The 22,003-nt window shown below is 40.7% G+C and overlaps 2 protein-coding genes across 2 annotated transcripts; one reads left to right on the plus strand and one right to left on the minus strand.

The window, feature by feature from the left end:
• The first annotated feature begins 8,959 nt into the window (after window positions 1-8,959).
• Window positions 8,960-9,445, plus strand: LOC148584145 (uncharacterized). The gene has a single exon (XM_088518768.1). It carries the CDS (start codon window positions 8,960-8,962, stop codon window positions 9,443-9,445), a length of 486 nt encoding a protein of 161 aa, XP_088374894.1.
• Window positions 9,446-16,355: 6,910 nt separating this feature from the next.
• On the minus strand, window positions 16,356-21,774 carry LOC132164497 (electron transporter, putative (Protein of unknown function, DUF547)). Its single transcript, XM_059575020.2, has 10 exons — window positions 21,718-21,774; window positions 21,545-21,601; window positions 19,906-20,022; window positions 19,400-19,828; window positions 18,305-18,735; window positions 17,590-17,689; window positions 17,396-17,455; window positions 17,139-17,228; window positions 16,892-17,011; window positions 16,356-16,815 (listed from the first exon to the last, which is right to left on the minus strand). The coding sequence occupies exons 1-10, from the start codon at window positions 21,742-21,744 to the stop codon at window positions 16,504-16,506; spliced, it is 1,743 nt and encodes a 580-aa protein (XP_059431003.2). The 5' UTR covers window positions 21,745-21,774; the 3' UTR covers window positions 16,356-16,503.
• Window positions 21,775-22,003: the final 229 nt, after the last annotated feature.

Here is a 22,003-nt window from a genome sequence, read left to right on the forward strand (position 1 = left end):
CAACTTTTGTTTGGGTAGATGAAAGAGGTATAATAGAGAGCGGAGTAACCTCAAGCGGCGCAGAAAAAGGAGGTTCGATTCTTGTTGGTGTGATGGATGATGATCAGGAAGGTTTTTCTGCAAGAAGGACGTCTTGGATTGATGCATCTTGTTTGCCCAGAAACCTCCTAATGTCACCCATAATGCTGGAATATGCTTTGACATTTGGAGCAAGCACTTCCACTTCAGAACTGGCTTTAATTCCTCCTTCTGAACCAGACTTAGCTTTAACTCTTTCTACCTCGGGACAAACATCAGTTTCAACTCTCAGTGCCTCTAGTCCCGAGCTTACTTCATGATTCTCTGATTCTAAGTCAATTATAGGCCTTGTTGTTTTTGAGCTATCTTCGGCCTTCTTTGTCTTCTTCCTCTTCAGAAAAGAAATGTCAGGGCTTTCAGGCTCATCAAAGAGTCTCAGAGAAGGTCTGGAAGAAATTGGAGGTTTCGCCGCTAGAGGAACTCTCGGGAAAGCATCTCCGATCTTCCGTTTGCCTTTATCTTTGGAAAACTTTTCAGAAGGCTCCTCAATCTTACCTTTGCCAGTGATTCTCTTCCTCGGAGACTCAGCAGTTGATCCTTGTGGAGCTCGTTTCTTTGAAGCTTCGGGAGCAGTTTTCTTGATAGCTTCAGAAGCAGATTTCTTCTTCGGTTGAGCAACTTCGGTTAGTCTTTTAACCAGGGTGTTTTCCAAGTATAACCTTCTGTTATCATCTCTCATGATGGCATCATAATCCATCTTGTTCTTATTTTGTTCAGCAAAAGCCAGAACCCGCTTCACTCAGTCATTCTCTTCTTTGGATATCATAGGTTCTTGTTGGCCTGAAAAGGACTTGTGTTAAAAAAAAAAAAAAAAAAAAAAAGAATAGTGTTCGGTTTATACCTCGATTTGAAGGGACAATGGTCTCGCAAGGAACGCTCAAGTCTCTAATCAGTTCTGAAGGTGCAAATTCCTAGTCGCCTTGAGCAAAAAAGAATTCATCCTTCCATCCTTTATTGCTGGAAAAAGTTGTCTTGAAGTGCATAAATTTTCCCCTTCGCCGTGTTTGAAAGGTAAAGAGATGGTCATTTCTAGGAACCTTTGAAAGTTTGCACACTTTCAGGAGTTCTCTGATAGTAAGGGGATGTTCTTCCCCGAGGATCTTGGGCCAGAGAACCATACAGGTTGATAAGCGCAGAATGTTACACATTCAAGCCCCATAATTTACATATGTTAATTCCTTAGCATTGTTATTTGTTTGATTTTGTTTTGTTTTTGTGTTTCAGGTCTTATTTGAAAAACCATTGAAAATTGGACTTAAAATGGCAAAAAGCTGAACATTCTGGATCTAGGATCAAGCGCAACTACTCCTGAGCTCGAGCGCACTGCGCTCGAGCGTCTGCGGCCAGGGATCGAGCGCATGCCTGCGCTCGTGCACATAACAGCTAGGCTCGAGCGCACTACACTCGAGCGCACAAAACCTCGTATCAAGCGCACTAGGGCTGGTATTGCACGGCAGCAATCCTTTTCCAGCGTGGATTTGGTTTTCAGTCTCCCAATTGGATTGGGAGACTGACCCCCGATTTTTTTGAAGGTTTTTAGGGTTTTTAGGGTTTTCCTAATCCCTATAAATAAGGCTCTAAACATTGTAAACAGACACACCGCTTTCTAGAGTTAAAATTTCAGTAAATTGTCTGTGGAGCTTAGAAGATCATGAGCGGCTAAACCAATTGTTGGGTATTGATGTAACCTTTTCCAAGCACAATGGTTTGATTGTATTTAATTTTTAGCTTTCATTTTATGCATGTTGATTGTATAACCCTGAGAATTGCTACAATTAATTCTTGTTCTTCATATTAATTGCAATTGTTCTTTAATTCCAATTCAATATTAGTAAAATTCATATCTTATCTTAGAAATTATTTTACTATTATTGAACTCAAATCATTCTTATTTTCTGTGATTATAAGAATGATGGTTATACAATGGTTCTTAATTGGCATGCAGTCAATAGGGTTAGATAGACCATACCTAGGAAAGATGGATCGTACTACGCCATAATTTAGTGTAATTTAGGTAGACGATCCATGCCAACCGAAGATGGGTTATGCTATTCCATTGATTGTATGAAATTATTTTCATATGTTTTCTTGTTTAAATTAGCACATGTATAGAATGAATTGCTATAATTAAATATGGTTAACCATTGATGTGCGGATCGTGGTGAAGTCAATACCCTACTCTCTCTCTCTCATATATTTACTTCCTTTATTTTTGTTATTTTTATGCATTTTTAATTCACACAAACAAATTAGTCTCTTTTGAATTAAGTTAATTTTAATCTTTTAAATTTTGATAATTAAACCCCTGCAGTCATTGAGGTTCGACACCCTCAATATAGTCCTATCCTACATGATTCGTTCTATTGCGAGTGGTTATTTTTATTATTGATATTTTTGGACACAAAAATACCACATCAATTTTTGGCGCCGTTGCCAAGGACTGCTTAACAGTTTCATTATCTAAATTTATGGATCGATTTTAGCTTAATAATTTTTTTTTTTTTTTTTTTTTTTTTTTTTTTTTAAGTTGCTAATTTTAATTATGTTGTGTGTTTGGTTTTTTTTTTTTTTAGAATGTGCAAACAGGTCCATAAGCTGCCTTCTCTGTGACTACGATCGAGAGCACTGATGCATTCCAGCAGGAACCAAGCCAGCAACGCTCGAGCCCTCTTCTCCTGCGCTCGCACCCATCTGTGGCAATACGCTCGAGCGCACCCTGCCGTGCGATCGAGCGCACTTGCGGCAACCTGCATCCAGAACCCTAAGTGCATCTAAGGCCGTTTGTGAGCTTTGTTTGTTTTTTGTTTTAGCTTCTTCTTTTTTTCCTGTTCTTTTTAAATTTCTCTTTAGTTTATGCTAGGTCGTCGTTCTTTGTCTTTTCCATTAATTTCTTGCGACCTTGAAATTGAACGCACTCTTAGACAAATTAGATCCCAAAAGAACCCTAATTTGCTAGAAGAGCATTCCACTGAGACCATGGGAGACGGTAACCACGTAGCTTTGCAAGTTCACTATCTTCCTACCACTTACACTACTCCCACATGTCTCTGGTTGCCAGAAATTATGGCAACCCATTATGAAATTAAGCCCAGCACTATACGAAGTTTACCTTCTTTCCTAGGGCTTAGCACCGAAAATCCTTATGACTTCCTCAGTGATTTCGAAGCAATTTGTGATACCACTAAAATGAATGGATTCACTGAGGATGCCCTAAGGATGCGTCTTTTTCCTTTCTCCCTCAAGGAAAAAGCCAAACATTGGTTCTAGTCCTTAACACCCAACTCGATCACTTCTTGGGCTCAATTGCAACAAGAATTCCTTAAGAAGTACTTTCCCATAGGAATGACCAATGACACTATGAGAGCGATCACTAGTTTCTCCCAATATGAGGGAGAAGATTTCCATGAGACTTGGGATAGGCCACAGAGCTTGCTTCGATCATGTCCACACCACGCTGTCCCGAAATGGTAGCTCGTGCAGTGTTTCTATGATGGCCTGACCGAGTCCAATAGAAAAATGGTGGATGCATCATGTGGGGGAACTTTCATGTTAAAAAGTGAAGATGAAGCATGGGCTATGTTTGAAAATTTGAGTAACAATTCTCTTCAGTAGGTTTCCACCAAACCAAGGGCACCAGCACCTAAAGCAATTAAGACAGAGAGTTTGTATGAAGCAGGCCATCCCCCAAATATGGCTAACCAAGTAGTTGAGGCTATCACCAAAAAGCTAGACCAATGGATGATTGCTGGTTTTGCTCCTAATGCTGCTCACACACACACTACCTGAACCATGTTCATTCTGTTCCAGTACTATGCATCATATAAATAACTGCTCTGTCATGGGAAATTATACTGATATTTCTAATGAGCAGGTGAATACAGCTTTCTCCAGACCGGGTAATGATCCGTACTCTAATTCCTACAACCCCGAGTGGAGAAATCATCCAAATTTCTCATGGAAGAATCCAAATTCAGGCAACTCAGCCCCAGGGCCACACAATCAAGCTCAATCCAACAGGCAGCCCTATCAACCTTAGTCCACTTACCGGCCTCCACAGCAGCAATACTAGGCCGCAGAGTCTAATCTTGAGAATCGGGTGCTCAAAATAATGAGTGAGCTGGTGGGCGAGATAAAGAAGACGGTCAAATCTCAAGAGGAAATAGTAAACTCACACTCCCAATCCATTGCCAAGCTAGAAGCTCAAGTCGGACAATGTGCCAACACCCTCAATAGAAGAGACGAAGGAAAGCTTCCAAGTCAGCCGATGGTAAATCCTAAGGGGCACTACATGGTAGATGAGGACACTTCATACCATCAGTAAGTTCAAGCCATCACCACCTTGAGAAGCGGAAGAATAGTTGACAATCATGTGGAGGAGAAGAAGGATGAGCGCACGAAGGTTGCATGGAATCTACAGAAGGATAAATGCAAGCAAGTAAGCAATGAGGCTTCGTCTTCGGTAGCTCCTACTTTGGAGATTCCATATGAGTCACGGGCCCCTTTCCCAGAATGTCTCAAGACACCATCCCACTTTGGGAAACAAGGAGAGAAAATACAAGGAATGATGGAGATGTTCAAACAGGTAAAAATCATTCTCCCACTTCTTGATGCCATTGCACAAGTGCCTGCCTATGCAAGTTCCTTAAAGACTTGTGTACTTGATAAGCGCCGAATGTTGCATATTCAAGCCCCTTAATTTGCATATGTTAATCCTTAGCGTTGTTATTTGTTTGATTTTATTTTGTTTTTGTGTTTTCAGGTTATAAATAAAGATGCAATTAATTCCATTGATTTTGGGCTTAAAAGCACACTTTGAGATGATTAAGCTTAACCAATCATGGTTAAGTTTAATCAACTAAAGGAAGGGATTAATTCGGAATTTCGCAAATTGGAGTCAAAATCGGATTGGATTCAAATTTGGATTCTGCATATGTCTCGGTATTTTGGCCATAAATTTCAGCTCAAATATTCTATTTAGGTGATTCAAGCGGAACTGGAAAGCTAACTCAAATTGCTACAAATCATTGTGAAATAGCATTTTCCTAATTCGGAGCGCCGCAATGCAAAAATCGCCCCTCAAGATAGGAACGCAATTCTGGGCGAATCCTATTCCGATTTGGATTTGGTTTTCAGTCTCCCAATTGGACTGGGAGACTAACCTCCGATTTTATGAGGATTTCTAGGGTTTTAGGGTTCTCCTAATCCCTATAAATAGGACTCTAAGCATTGAGAAAAAATACACCCCACTTCTAGAGCAAAATTCAGAAAAATAGTCTGTGGAGCTTAGGAGATCCTGAGTAGCTAAACCCAATTGTGGGGTATTGATGTAGCCCTTTCCAAGCACAATGGTTTGATTGTATTTAATTTCTAGTTTTTCAATTTATGCATGTTGATTGTATAATCCTGAGGATTGCTACAGTTGATTTCTGTTTTTCATATTAAATGCAGTTGTTCTATAAATTCTAATTCAATATTAGTAAAATTCTTATCTTGTCTTAGAAATTATTTTACTATTATTGAACTCAAATCATTCTTATTTTCTGTGATCATAAGAATGATGGTTATACAATGGTACTTAATTGGCATGCAATCAATAGGATTAGATAGACCATACCTAGGGAAGACGGATCGTACTACACCATTGTTTAGTGTAATTTAGGTAGACGGTCCGTGACAACCGAAGATGGGTTATGCTATTCCGTTGATTGTATGTGATTATTTTTATGTCTTCTTGTTGAAATTATAACATGCATAGAATGAATTGCTAGAGTTAAATATGGTTAACCACTGATGTGCGGATCGTGGTGAAGTCAATACCCTACTCTCTCTCTCATAAATTTACTCCCTTTTATTTCCGTTTATTTTATGCACTTTAAATTCTCACAACCAATTCACTCTCTTTTAATTAAGTTAATTTTGATCTTTTAATTTTGATAATTAAACCCCTACAGTCCTTGAGGTTCGACACCCTCAATATAGCCCTATCCTACGGGATTCGTTCTATTGCGAGTGGTAATTTTATTATTGATATTTTTGGTCACAAAAATACCATATCAGTACTCCAAAGCGGAAGACCAAAAATAACATCCCCAAGAAAGCCCTTCTGACTGAGCAAGTGAGTTCCCTGATTAAGCACAACACTCCTCCGAAGTTCAAGGATCCTGGGGCCCCTACAGTTTTATGCATCATTGGAAAAAGGGAAATTAATAAGGCACTCTTAGATCTGGGAGCTGGTATGAATTTACTTCCTTATTCAGTATATCAGCAGCTCGGCCTAGGGGAGCTGAAGCCCACCACAGTGATTCTGCAACTAGCTGATCGTTCGATTAAGAAGCCTAGAGGGATTGTAGAAGATGTGATCATCCAGGTGGATAAATTTTTCTTCCCAGTCGACTTTATAGTGCTTGACATCGAGTCTGTGCCCAATCCTAAGAAGCTGGTTCCTGTCATCCTTGGGCGCCCTTTCTTAGCCACAGCAAATGAGTGTATCAATTGTCGAACTGGAGTCATGGAGATCTCATTTGGCAATATGAAGGTTCAGTTGAATATCTTTACTGCATTTCAGCATGCTCCTTATTAGAATGAGTGTTTCTTTTTGGACAGCATTGAAGAATATGTAGAAGATTCACTACCTAATCTCCTGACAAAGGATCTAGTGGAAGCCTGCTTGAATTACTTCGACTTTGAAGAATTCAATGCCGACCAGTACATCAAAGAAGTCCATGATTTGCTAGAAACAGCCGCAAGTGCAGATTTCCATCCATGGAGAGTAGCAAAGGAGCCCCTACCGGTGACATCTAGCACTCCTCATGTTCCTTCTCTACTGTCTCCACCAAAGCTTGAGTTGAAGCCCCTACCAGGAAAGCTCAAGTATGCATTTCTTGGATCTAACAACACTCTGCCGGTTATCATTGCTTCCGACCTACAAAAGGACCAAGAGGACAGTCTGCTCGCAGTGTTAAAGAAGTATAAAGAGGCCATTGGATAGACCATGGCAGATTTGAAAGGCATCAACCCCTCTATCTGTATGCACCGGATCCATTTGGAAGAAAATGCTCGACCCTCCCGTGAGGCACAGTGCCGGCTGAACCCCAACATGAAAGAGCTGGTGACGAAAGAGGTAGTCAAGTTACTTGATGCAGGCATCATCTACCCTATCTTAGATAGCAAATGGGTGAGCCCCACTCAAGTAGTTCCAAAGAAATCCGGCGTCACTGTCGTGGAGAATTCTGCTGGAGAGTTGGTTCCACAGCTCACAACCACAGGATGGCGTGTCTGCATTGACTACCAGAAGCTCAATTCCCATACCCGGAAGGATCACTTCCCGCTCCCATTCATTGATCAAATTTTGGAGCGTCTTGCTGGCCAAAGTTACTATTGCTTCTTAGACGGCTATTCCGGGTATAATCAGGTTATAGTTGATCCCCAAGACCAAGAGAAGACGACGTTCACATGTCCATTCGGCACCTTTGCTTACTCACGCATGCCCTTCGACTTATGCAATGCACCTGCCACATTCCAGAGATGTATGATGTCTATCTTCTCCGACATGGTGGAGAAATATTTGGAGGTATTTATGGATGATTTTTCTGTTTTTGGATCTTCTTTTGATAAATGTCTCCATAATCTTTCACTTGTGTTTCAACGTTGCAAAGAAACTAACTTGATTCTAAGTTGGGAGAAGAGCCACTTCATGGTGTAGGAAGGTATAGTTTTGGGCCATATAGTGTCCAAAAGAGGTATTGAGGTGGACCGGGCTAAAGTTGAGCTAATTGAAAATCTACAGCCGCCCACTTCAGTAAAGTAGATCCGTTCTTTCCTAGGGCATGCCGGCTTCTATCGCCACTTCATTAAGGACTTCAGTAAAATTTCCAGGCCCTTATGTAACTTGCTTGCTAAGGACTCCCCTTTCAACTTTGATGAAGCATGTCACGATGCATTCCAGGGCACTGAGAATGTTGTTGCCGACCATCTATCACGACTTTTATTGGAGACACCCTAGCCGGTTCCTGTTCATGACTCGTTCCCAAATGAGCAATTATTTGAAATCACTCCGAGAAATCCGCCATGGTATGCCGATATTGTCAATTATCTAGCTACAGGTTGGATTCCTTCTCATTGGTCTAAGCAAGATAAGGACCGCTTCTTCAAGCAAGTTCGATTCTATTTTTGGGAAGATCCGGAGTTGTTCAAGTATTGTGTTGATCAGATCATCCGGCGCTATGTCCCTGAGAGTGAATTTTCAGTATTCTCACATTCTGTCACTCTCTAGCTTGTGGAGGGCATTTCAGTGCCAATAAGACAGGAGCCAAGGTTCTACAATGCGGATTCACATGGCCCACCTTGTTCAAAGATGCCTATGAATTCTGCCGAGCTTGTGAGAGATGTCAACGCCTAGGATCTATGTCTCGGAGGCACATGATGCCATTGAACCCCATCCTCATTGTCGAGATTTTTGATGTCTGGGTATCGACTTCATAGGACCCTTCCCCCCATCTTGTGGATATGAGTACATTTTGGTAGGAGTGGATTATGTCTCTAAGTGGGTAGAAGCCATTGCCACAAAGACCAATGATCACAAGTTGTGGTGAAGTTCCTCCAAGCCAACATTTTCAGTAGATTTGGTACTCCTCGGGCTATCATCAGTGATGGAGGTAGACACTTTTGCAACTGGTTCTTCAAAGCCTTGCTTTTCAAGGACTCCGTCACACATAAGGTAGCCACTCCGTACCATCCTCAAACAAGTGGCCAAGTGGAAGTTTCTAACCGGGAGATTAAGCATATTCTGGAGAAGATGGTTAGGCCAGACCAAAAGGATTGGTCCTTGCGCCTCAATGATGCATTATGGGCCTACCGCACAGCTTACAAAACCCCCATTGGAATGTCTCCCTATAAGCTGGTATATGGCAAGGCATGTCACCTCCCTGTGGAATTAGAACACAAGCCTCTGTGGGCAATTAAGCAGTTCAATTTTGACATGCAAGCAGCCGGTCCCCACCGGAAACTTCGGTTGACAGAGTTGGAGGAGCTGCGGCGAGATGCCTACGATAGTGCTTGCCTTTATAAGGAGCGGACTAAGGCTTTTCATGACAAACATATCTTGCCCAAGACATTTGTACCGGACCAGAAAGTATGGCTCTTCCATTCCAAACTCCAGCTTTTCCCTGGGAAGCTCCGCTCCAGATGGGACGACCCCTTCATAGTCACCTCGGTGTCGTCCCATGGCTCCATCGAATTTCGGGACCCCAAGGATGGCACTTTGTTCAAGGTCAGCGGTCAAAGGTTGAAGCCCTGCATCCAGAACTTCAAGCCAGGTACAGACGTGGAATCCGTCGATTTGACGGATCCCGTCTACTTTTTTGATTAAGGCACTGGCACCCTGGGCTCAAGCGCACCCATTGTGCGCTCAATCCCAGAACACGGGCCTGCGCTCGAGGCCACCCTGAGAGGGATCGAACGCAGCAGTTCCACACTGCCACACACGTGCACGAGTACGCTCGAGCGTACCTTCCGGAGCACTCGAGCGTACTCCTGCCCATCCGTTCCACCCTCTGCGCAAGTGAGATCGAGCGCACGCTAGTGCCGCTCGAGCGCACTCATTCAGAGGCCTCACGTGTCCTTTTTAGGTCACGACCCCTTTCTTTTCCCCATTTTCCCCCCCAAGCGCCGCATCTCCTAGCACCCCAAACACCCCGCAGCCCCATTTCTCTCCTCCACACCGCCCACCACCACCACACACCACCTCATAACCGCCACCCACCCTACGGCCACCGACCCACCTCCCGCCGCCACCACCTTCCCTGCCCCATTCTCTTTCTCCCTCTCCAACCATTTTTCTTCCCCCCATTTCCCATTCTCCCGAACACCCAACCGTAGCCATTTCCCTTTTTTTTTTTGTGGATACCGCAGTCCGTGGGTGCTCCATCATACACGGACTGCTCTATGTTGGGTTTTTCTTCTTTTTGCAGAGGCTTGGGCAGCCGAGCAACGTGGTTTTCGACCACTTTCCTTTTGAGGTGCCCACCAAGTGTTCGACAAAAAGCCTCAACGATGACACATCATGCTTCCGGCCCCCACTTCCACCTCCCAGTCTTCCCCTGCTCGGGATACCACCCCCGAGGCCCCATCCCAGCCGTTACCCCATCGTGGGAAGCAACGGAAGCTCGTTTTGGAGACGTCATTTGCCATTGACACCGTCTTCCAAAGCCTCCAAGCAACAAAGTGGGCAGTCAAAGAATGCAAACGCCGTGGCCTCTCCGCACTATTGCAGCCAGTCAGCCCCGTTGCTTACGAAGGGCTAGTCCGGGAATTTTATGTCCATCTCACTTTTGACTGTACTCGGCTGGGCATACTCTCTTCATCGGTGGCGGGCATGGACGTTGAGCTGACCACCGACGACATTCTGCTGCTTTGCAATGTTCTCATGCTTGCCCGTCTGACATTTTGGCTTGGGATGGCTCCCCTCGGTACTCAGACCTGCCGTCCGATCTCACACTGCAATATATTGTGGACGACATGATGACATCTGCCGTGGCCGTTACACCGATGACCTCCGCAACTATACAAGCAAGGTCCTACTACCTTCCCGCCTGTGGTTCATGGACTTCATTTTACAGTGGAATGTGTGTCCCTTTGGACACAAGACTCAGAGGCGCGGCCCCTTCCTCGCCAGAGAGGTTTTTGGATTTCCATCACTCAACTCATTTGGGATCAGATACACAAGTTTTGGGACGGGGCGATTGTGCGGTGCACTCAAGGTTCGTCTTCCTGGGGACTTCCCTTCCCTTTTCTCCTCACCCATATCCTTCAGACCCGAGGCATTGAGGGTACACCCGCTGAGGGGCCGATTTCTACCCACCCCCAGTTTGGCCTGGTCCAGTGGAACCAGAGTTGTTCCCACATGCCGAGACGACAACGGGAGCCCGCAGCAGTTGAGGTCATCAGGGAGGCCGCTGGGCCTTACACAGTGAGCCACCTGCAGCTGAGCCGGTAGACAGAGAGGGAGCGGCGGCGACCGTTACTATGAGCATGTCCCGATATGAGTCCGTCCACAAAGAACTGCAGGAGCTCCGATCTGAGCTTTCTACCCAGAGGGCGGAGGATAAGCGCCTGGCAGATGAGAGATTTAAAGCCCAACAAGAACTGTTGTGCGCCATTTTAGCACGGTTGCCGCCTGCTTCAGGAGCATCTTCTTCTGTGCCATAGGGACAGATCAGGTACTGTCATCCCTTGCACTGTTTTACAGTTGTTTTCCATACACTGAGGACATTGTGCATTTTAAGTTGGGGGTGTGGGCATACATGTTAGTTCCGAGCATGCAATTAGATTTCCTGTTATGATTTGAAATTCATTGATGGGCTTAATATGACAAACACATGATCACTTGATTAAGGAATTAAAATTGTGTTACTTTCATTGGCAGCATGAAATATTACTTGTTTCAATTTGATTTTCACAAGCACACTAGCATGTAGTCTGTGGGGCATAAAATCTAGAGTCAATAATGTCTGGTTTCAATATTTGGAATGTAGTTGGGTAACTTATTGGGAAAATGACCATGGCATAAATTTTCTAAAAATTTTTTTTTTAAAAAAAAATGATGATCATTTTGAGCTTTCCACCAAGTAACCGGACCTCTTGCCTCATTAAGCAGTGAGTGTTCGCGTCAAAAAGTGAGAAGTTTGGTTTGATTGCTAAAAAAAAAAAACTAGCTTAGCTTCGTAGCCTTTTTGACCCGAGTTAGTAAGTCCTTAGGGGTGTCTTTACACCTAATGCCCTAAAACCGTCTGGTTTGGGAGTCATTGGTCTAATGCTCGATACATGAGTCAATGAAAAAGCTTAAGGGAGTTAAGTTCTATAAAAAAAAAAAATTAAAAAAAAAATATATATATATATATATATATATATAAAATAAAATAAAAATAAAAAAATAAAAAGTTAAAAGAGAATGTTTGCCTTGGTTGTTTTATCCGATGGGGAGTCTAATGAATTTTGAGTATTGCTCCATGCATGATTGAGACTAGTTTTGAAATCCCATGACTATGTGTTGAGTTCACATACACTAGTTGAATCTTGCAATATCTCATAATTGCCATGATTTGAGCTAATTTGTAATTTCCTGAAATTGTGAATATGGCGTTTGTTCTATTAAGCCTGTTAAGGAATGAGAACCATGATGGTCATAATGTTGCATTCTTGGGGATAACATGGTTGAAAAATGTTTATGGGTATCATTCCTGGAAAATCCTTACGAGACTTCACTCGTCCTCTAGGGAACTCCTAGGGGTTTAAAAGGCTTGTTGTATACGCTAAATGCAACCGTACATCCCACGAAAGATGGATTTATCTTTTTAGTTTTCACTTTATTTTTCTGTTTTGTATTGTTAAGGGACTAGCAATATGTAAGTTGGGGGTGTGATAAGCGCCGAATGCTGCACATTCAAGCCCCGTAATTTACATATGTTAATTCCTTAGCATTGTTATTTGTTTGATTTTGTTTTGTTTTTGTGTTTCAGGTCTTATTTGAAAAACCATTGAAAATTGGACTTAAAAGGGCAAAAAGCTGAACATTCTGGATCTAGGATCGAACGCAGCTACTCTTGAGCTCGAGCGCACTGCGCTCGAGCGTCTGCGGCCAGGGATTGAGCGCATGCCTGCGCTCGTGCGCATAACAGCTAGGTTCGAGCGCACTGCACTCAATCGCACAAAACCTCGGATCGAGCGCACTCGGGCGTGTATTGCATGGCAGCAATCCTTTTCCAGCGTGGATTTGGTTTTCAGTCTCCCAATTGGACTGGGAGACTGACCCCCGGTTTTCTGAAGGTTTCTAGGGTTTTTAGGGTTTTCCTAATCCCTATAAATAGGGCTCTAAATATTGTAAACAGACACACCGCTTTCTAGAGTTAAAATTTCAATAAATTGTCTATGGAGCTTAGAAGATTATGAGTGGCTAAACCAATTGTGGGGTATTGATGTAACCCTTTCCAAGCACAATGGTTTGATTGTATTTAATTTTTAGCTTTCAATTTATGCATGTTAATTGTATAACCCTGAGAATTGCTACAATTGATTCTTGTTCTTCATATTAATTGCAATTGTTCTTTAATTCTAATAAAATATTAGTAAAATTCTTATCTTGTCTTAGAAATTATTTTACTATTATTGAACTCAAATCATTCTTATTTTCTGTGATTATAAGAATGATGATTATACAATGGTTCTTAATTGGCATGCATTCAATAGGGTTAGATAGACCATACCTAGGAAAGATGGATCGTACTCCAACCATTCGACATAATTTGATGAGGAGCTACACGGATATTGTGACGTCCCACATTGCTTGGGCATGGAAAAGATGATGTATTTATATGGAATATACTCTCTCTAAATGGTATGAGGCCTTTTGGGGGTAAACCCAATAATAAAACCGTGCGGGCTTGGCCCAAAGCGGACAATATCATACCACTTGGAGCAAGGGTGTTACATATAGTATCAGAGCTATAGCCCAGCCTAAGATGGGGGAAGCGTGCACAAGCCCATGAGGGTCGCTAGCGAGGACGCTGGGTCCTAAGAGGAGGTGATTGTGACGTCTCACATTGCCTGGGCATGGAAAAGATGATGTATTTATATGGAATATACTCTCTCTAAATGGTATGAGGCCTTTTGGGGGTAAACCCAATAATAAAACCATGCGGGCTTGGCCCAAAGCGGACAATATCATACCACTTGGAGCAGGGGTGTTACAGATATAGTTCAGCAACTCACAGACTATCCTCGGGAATGGTAATTTGAAACCTATTCGGAACATTTCCATGTATAAGCACACCTCATTCTTATCAACATCGACCATAGCTCTGGTTCCTTCATTATCAAAGTGCAATTGTACTGAATCAGGAATGAAGCAGGTTCTACGAACTTCAGGCTCATCCTTATCTTTCAAATCTGCTTCCCACGTAGCTGGGTATGAATTACGTAATCCACTGGGATCAGCTTCGCCTTTGTGACCCATTAAATACAAAAGTTGAGGGACTAATGGCCGAGGAATGAGAGGGTAACCTTATTGCATTAGAAGGTGTGTGACACTCAAACGAAAGTGCCCAACAAATAGTTCAATTAAGGGAAGAAAGAAATCTAGGTATTTGAGTATTGGCCTGTTAGGATAGACAAAGGGTTCAGCAGAAGGGATAGAATCAACCGTGGTTTTGAAATATACCACTCTCAGAAAATAATACTGAGCATAATGATTTGAATGAAGGCGCGCTAGTTCTGAAAAAAAGAGTTGCAGAGCTTAGAGGAACACAATAATGGCTTCTGTCGAGATAAAAATGAAGAAATAACGAAGGCAAAAGGGTTTTAAAAGGCTTCGGGAAGACGAAGAATTAGCGGTGCATTTAAAACCCTAAAGACTAGGGTTCCTCGAGAAGGCGCGCCTTAAATTCGTACCATTGTGCAGAAATTGACACGTGGTTGCTGGATTTTCTAACTGCAGGAAGCTGGACACGTGGTTAAAATAGAGAAGGGAAATCGTTCATCACTCCAAATATTCCCTCTTGAATTTAAAAAATTCCAAAATTCAAATTATGAGAGCCAACTCACCTTATTTTCACCGAGGACATGGCCAGACTTTTGAAAGCCAACCCATTCTTGGAAACATGAAATTATCATAGTCTCTTAGACTAGGAAATTGGGGGTAACTGTTAGGTCATGGATCAGCCACATTAAGCCCAACAAACAATTACTCGGCCCACCACAATACGAACTCGATTTCTTATACCCATTTACCAAGCTAAGCTCGGTAAATGATATTCAGCTTAAAGATCGGTAAACCGAGGAATACTTGTCACTTAATCAAAGACTCGGTAAACCGAACAAGGTACACACTCCTGAAGAATACTTGGGAAACGTCATCTACTTATGTGGCGTTCTCCTATGATTCATTGGGTCAATATATGACACATAGATCCTAGGGAGAACCACTATGCCAGGTGGACAGCTACTATCTGATGCCTATAAAAGGAAGGTCCCATTTCAATTTTGAGTACTCTCTGCTAATCAGGCATTTTCAATTCTCTCTCACTTACAGTCTTTAAGTTCATACATTCTCCCTAACACAGTGACTGACTTAGGCATCGGAGCAATTTCCAGCAGGCAAAGACCGGCAGCTTTGATCCTATTCTCCGCTATTTTGTAGCAAGGTGATTCGCCGAACATTGCAACACTGATGAGAATCAACAAGCACCATTAAAGGATCCATTGCATGTTCCCGTTGAGCTTATTACTAGAGCAAGATCCAAGAAGATCAAAGAAGCACTTAATGGGCTGATTCAAGAGATTTGAGCTGATTCTAAAATGGGGCATTCCAAACTTGGCCAAAAGGGAGATGAAGGCGTAATAAATTTGATCAAAGCTATTGATGGAGCTGATTGCGCATAATTTCCTTAGCAATGGCATGGATTAATGGTTGATTATGGCTGATTGATTTTTCAATTACATACCAATTAATTGGATGATTGACTTACCAAATTACATGCCAATTAATTGGTTGATTGACTTAAATCAACCTTAATTTTAGGCTTTTATTAGTTAGTCTTTTTTTTACTTTATTTAGTTTCCAATGTTGGAAACCAATTTAATTTCCTTTCCATAGCAAGCAGGTAGTCATATTTTCAGCCATGCTTTATAAATAGCATGCACTCAATGTAATGGAGGATGATGAATGAAAATTACAAAAAAATGTGGGACTTGCGCCTTCTTTTGGTTCTTTAAAGAACTTGTGAACTTATCAAGGATTCTTTCTTGTGGCGTTCAAATTTATATACCTTCGGTTCGCGTTTCATTTATAAACGTTGGGTCAATGGTTGTTTCCTTATACCTTCGGTTCGCGTTTCATTTATAAACGTTGGGTCGAGGGTTGTTTCGTTATACCTTTGGTTCGCGTTTCATTTGTAAACGTTGGGTTGGGGTTTTCTATCCAAAAATCTGAATTTTAGCTTTCTTGGGTCCGTATTCCAATATTGTTGTTGGGTCTCAAAGCAAGTCGATTGAGGTTCGTGCCACGTCACCACTCAGAAAACTGTGTATCAACATAAACTAATGTAATAAGTGAGAAAAGTAAACCCAGTACCTTTGTAAATCTGCATTCTAGCAACAGGAGAAAACCTTGTCAAAACAGAAATTTTCAAATAACCCTAACCCAATTAAGCACCAAGCATGAAGAGTCATATAATGAATTCAAACGAAAACAGATTGTTATATATACATAGAGAGAGACACACAAGTAAAAAGAAATTGCATGTTGGTGTACAGATCACGTGATCACATCATCTCCAGCCACCTTAATTAGCTCTAGAGTTTTTGAGGTCCCTTACATTACATAAAAAGGACCTGAATTTTTTTTTTTTTTTTTTAAATGGAGGGTAGCTCAGCCTAAATTGCCAGCAAATACTGGAATTCAAAGTCATATGGTATATTGTCAAGGACAGTAGATATCCTGGAGCCAGGGTTGTGGCCTCTGAAGCAATCCACCATTGCCTTCCTCAATGACCCTGAAGTTGGTAGCTGCTGGCAAGCCCACTCCACAAATGAGTCTGTGTCTGCGGCAAAATCAAGCATGTTTTGAAGCAGCAGCTCTGGGAATGCTATTCTTTTCGTCCCACTCACTACTATTGAAGCTTGCAAATAGTCTAGCTTTGCTTTTTCCAACTCAACTGCTACGCCATCACCTGTGTATATTCTAACCTGCACATAATCCCAAATTATTAATTCATGATGATTGATGATGATCAATAAAGAGATTAATTGCTTAAATACTAACAGCAGGAGATGAGCGAGTTCCACAAGACAGAGCAAATATGACATTTGGATCCATTGACTCCAGTCCATAAAGTTTGCGAACCAGCACTTCTTTGTCATCTTTTTCCTCCTTGCGATAAACCTGTTAAATCACCAGCTAGCCCATAAGCTTAATCACTTAATCATTACTTTAACAAAACTTATACTAATAAAAATCGACTCTAATTATGATAAAATATAGCTAAGTTCACTTATATATATTCGCGTACCTCTTTCCTACTTGAAGATGCTGGCTTTCTCAAAATGAAATGCTCTATTGCTTGAGCATTTATTATATTACCTCCTATGTTAAGGGTTGCCTGAATACACAAAATATATACTCATTATTTGTACGATTACAAGAGTTGTTGATTATTAGCTTGATCGTTTGGCCAGCATAGTTGCATATATGCACGTACTTTTCTTTCTTTTTGCAACAAAATCAATGCAATTTGCTTTGGAAAGCAAGAGGAAGATGGGTTTTTACCTTGTTCATCAATGCAAGCAATTTTTCAGGAGTAGCAGGCACCCCATACTGCAGAAATCCCTGAAACAGAAACCTAATCACTTTGAACACAATATAATTCTGTCTGATGAATTTGTAAGATTACGTACGTGTACATATATATAAGATAAGATATAAAAGTAGAGAATAAGGATATGGCTTTTTCCGTAATATACATGCATGATACAAGCATTGTACATGTTGATCCAAAATGCTAATTTCTGTTGGTTTGTCAAGGATCTCAAGTCCACCGTCTGGAGATTGTTCATCAAAGCCCTGCGATCCACAAAGAAAAAAGGGAAAATCAAAACATGACTGCATTTATGCCGCCTACAATCATGTATGGCATTTATATTAGGCATGGAATCCAATAATAATTACAAAAATTTCAATTACCCCCCGGAAGTATAAGCGGGTTTGAAATTATAGTTTCGAATTTTAAAATCTTGCAAAGTCGGTATCTCATGTTTCAACCCCTTTTGTTTTCACGGTTTTTTTTATTAAAATACCCAAAATGCCCCCCCACCCCCCACATTCTTTTAGAGAAATTTCAAAAAATAAAAAATAAAAAATGCCTTAGACTCACCCACAAGGCCACAACTTAGCTGTCAGTTACTAGAATTTTGAATTTTCACTTTAAAAAATAAAAAAATAAAAAAAATAAAAAAATAAAAAACCAAAGGGCATTTTGGGTATTTTAACAAAAAAATGGCGAAACTAAAAGGGCCAAGGTAAATACTGGGATACCAAAATTGTAAATTTTTTAACTTCGAGGGAGTAAATAATGAGATTGCAAGATGGCTTATGATTTGGAGGAGGGCGTAATTGAAATTTCCCCTAATAATTAATTATGGCTTTTCTTTGTTGATGCATTTGTAGATAGGAAGGTACCTCAACTTTGCTAGCAAAGGAATAGAGGTAGGGCTTGAAATGGACTTGGAGTCGAGGGAGGTTGAGGTGAAGACAACCAAGTTCTTGTAAGGACCAATATCCCTGGGAATGGACTCTTCCATGTTGAATATACCATATGGGTCTTGCTGCCTCGACTCCTTTTGTAACAAAGGCTTTGACCCTGTCTCTGCCCTGAAGCTTCTTGTGCCAATCAAAGACCTGAATATTGGGCCTGACTTCTCCAATTCCATTGCTCTTGACGTTCTAAGCAGCCTCGTATATATGACATTCAAACATTTCATGATGCTCTCAGATAGCTTGTTGGGTTGCCATTGCTGCTTCTCCTCATCTTCTGATGATTGTATTGCATTTGCTTGAGATTTTGGAGGGAGCTGCTCTAAAATAGTTGGTGGATTACTACGTTCTTTTGGCTGACACAAATAAGTCATCATTTCGGAATTTGGAATTAGTCTTCTTATATACCACCAGAAAAAAAGTGTGATAACAAAATCACAAAAGCACAGCAATGTTATTAATCAGAAGGAAGGGATAACTTGTGTTAAATCACTATTTGTCTTAAAAGTTTAAGCAAATAGAAATAGATAAATTTAAGAAAAAACTTCACTTAATTACCCCCTAAATTGTCACCTTTTCACAGTGTCCCCTGAAGTTCAATTTCTCTCAATTTAGTATATTGAACTTTTAATTTTTTTTCAATATCCCCTCTATGTTAGAATTTTCTTTTAAATCCCAACAAAATTCTCAAAATACTCAATTTTAAAAAAATAAAATAAAATATTAAAATTTTTTTGCAAAGATTGAGTGAGGCATGGGTATTTTTTGCAAATACCGTTAAATTCGGACTAATGCCTTAATATTTGCAAATTGTTTTTCCTAAAACAAATGGGAGTATTCTGTTGGGATTTAATGAAAAATTCGAACAAATGGGAGACATTGAAAAAAAAAATTTGAAGTTCGAAATTGAACTATAACAGGTGGTACATTGCAAAAATAATAACAATTGAGGATGATTACGTGAAGTCTTTTCTAAATCTAATTATTTAATCAATACTTTAATAAGGTGTAGATACGTACTTTGGGTGATGGATGCCGCAGTTCTCTCAAGGGCGAGGATGGCTTCAGCAATATCCCACTTTTTCTTGGAGCCTTGTCCTGAAATATAGCAGGCTCTGCACGGAGATGATTTTCTTTGTGATAATGGTGAAATCCTGTTGAGTTTCCCAATTTGTGATCAGGTAGAGTGAAGTGGTGAAGATTGTAATCGCCTTTTATAGCTTTGCTTATGAAATGCAATGCTTTGGTGTCATGAAAGGCCATCATTTCATGGCCACCACCTTTATTGTTGATGGGGGTTGGGGAATAGTGATGAAGAGTTCCTTCATGTTGCCATTCCTTGGTGAGTTGCTGTTCGTGTTTCAGACTGTTTTGGAGTTGCCTTATTTGCCCTTCTAGTCGACTTATCTCATCGTCCACCATAGCTAACTCTGCTAACACCTCTTTCATCTGCATTATTTACATTATCAACTCCAATTGATTAATAAAAGTCGAGAGTTCTTGAGTGGAATGGAAAGAAGGTTTACCTTAGGAGGAAGGAAGTTAGGGATGGTGATTGCAGAAGCATCATGTTGATTATAGACATGCTCCAAAATCTCATGCATCTTTTCTTCTCGATTCAGCATTTTTTGAAGTATAGAGACCTGTCATATGGAAATCTCAAATATAATGTCTGAGTAAGTCCATATTTTTTTGTTTTTTAGTTGAATAAGGAAAAATGATTACAACGGAGGATTATTTCCATTCCTGATCCGAAAGAAAGAAATGATGGAGGATTCTAAAACTAAAAAAGGAATGTGCACCTCAACAGTATATCCAAAACGAAATAAAACAATGCAGAAATACACAAAAATAGTAAGAAATGGGTCAAACAAGTGACTCAATCCTCTCAAAGGGCTGCACAAATTAAGCAGTTACAAAAGTAAAAAGGATACAGATTAAGGTGATCCTATCTAAATCCCCACATTGAAACAGCAACAACCATCAGAATGAGACTGGAGCGTTAAAAACATTGTCTAAGTCTGAATTAGAGACCAAAACAAAAATATGCAAGTCTAATGTCCTAATAAACTAAACTTTGAGAAATAAATGATATTGCCTAAATGCTTTTGAGCATTCTAATGAAAGGTCTCTAGTGTGGCATCCTAACCTAATGAAAGCTCTTCTAGTAGGTGTTCAAAAAGTGAATTGATATATGGCATTGGGTACGCTAAATGGGCATACTGGAATAGGTTTCATTTGTTAGGGACCATGAGGAATGTGTACAATTGCAGCTAAAAGCTTGACCAAATTGGCAAGCTTTGAAGCTGTTGCAGCGGAGGCTTTGGCTGCTTTATCTGTACATAGATAAGTTTAGTAAAGACTTGGAACTACGGAATATCATTGTGAAAGCTAGTGTGCTGTGCTTTAACTAGTGAATGCTTTAAAATTTATGAGACGGGATTGGAGTAGTTATTAATTGACAAATAATACAGGATACATGGGTGCTCTTCTTTTCTTTTCTTTTTTTTTCTTTTTTTTTTTTTTTTGTAACAAACTGCTTCATTAGACTAAAACAGTAAGGAACTTACAAAACAGCCCCCATTCAGGGGTAGAGAGGGGGGATCCTTGCCACTACAAATGGGGATAGAGAAGGGGGACGAAAATAAGGTGAGAATGCAGCTCAAGATAACTCTTGTCGCGGCCCAATATGCCACATGTAGGGTGCAGAAATTTGCACTTCTGTGAATTTTCCTAGCCTTCTAAAGAGGAGAGGCTTGGAGAAGGGAGACAGAATTAGATATAATATGTTCAAAATGCCATTCTTGGACCATAGGATTTAGAAAAAGAAAAGGAAATATGGAGGGCCTATATATATATATATATATATAGGATTTAGAAGACATATAACTTGAATTATAAGCGAGATATATAGAGTGCTTAACGTAGCATCATACTTCAATGAATGGAAATCAACAATTTGAGGGCCTACAACTCTATTATATACATTAATGAATAAATAAATATTGCTTCATTTTTTTAGTACGTAATTATTTAATTTGCAAAATCAATATTGCAAAATGAAATGATCACCTATGATCGTGCTTAATGAGGGTGGTGAAACTATTCAAACATGAAAATGCTTGGTTTCCAGTCAAGAACTAGAGATCAATTTTTGGCCCATACCTCTCTTTCAAGCTGCTTCATGTTTTGCTGCCCACTACTTGCAACCTTTTTCTTTCTCTGTAATTTTGGAAAAAAAAAAGAAAAAAAAAAAAGAAAAAAGAAAAGGGAATCAAAGGAAAATGCAAAGAGCATCCCCCCAGAAGATGATTAATATGATGAAACAAGGAACTTACAATACTAGTCTCCAATGGGGTCGCCATTAATGAAACTTTAGCAGACAGCAGCTTAGGCCTCCGCTGGCGTCAGGGAGAAACACTAAAACAGCATGGGAAGGGAAGGGAAGGTAAGAAGTAGCTTAATTGGACCCTAAGGAAGAGTGGCAGCTGAGCTGGTTGTTGTTGTTGTTGACGTTTGAATTGAAAAGGGAGAAGAAGATGAAAGGGAGCTTTCTGCAGATTCAGAGTGGTGAGGTTGGTTCAAGAACATCATGCACAGAAAATAGAGCTTAGTGGGTTTGTC

The sequence above is a fragment of the Corylus avellana genome, chromosome 8 (genome assembly GCF_965113065.1).
Source record: "Corylus avellana chromosome 8, dhCorAvel1.hap1.2, whole genome shotgun sequence".
Lineage (NCBI taxonomy): Eukaryota > Viridiplantae > Streptophyta > Magnoliopsida > Fagales > Betulaceae > Corylus > Corylus avellana.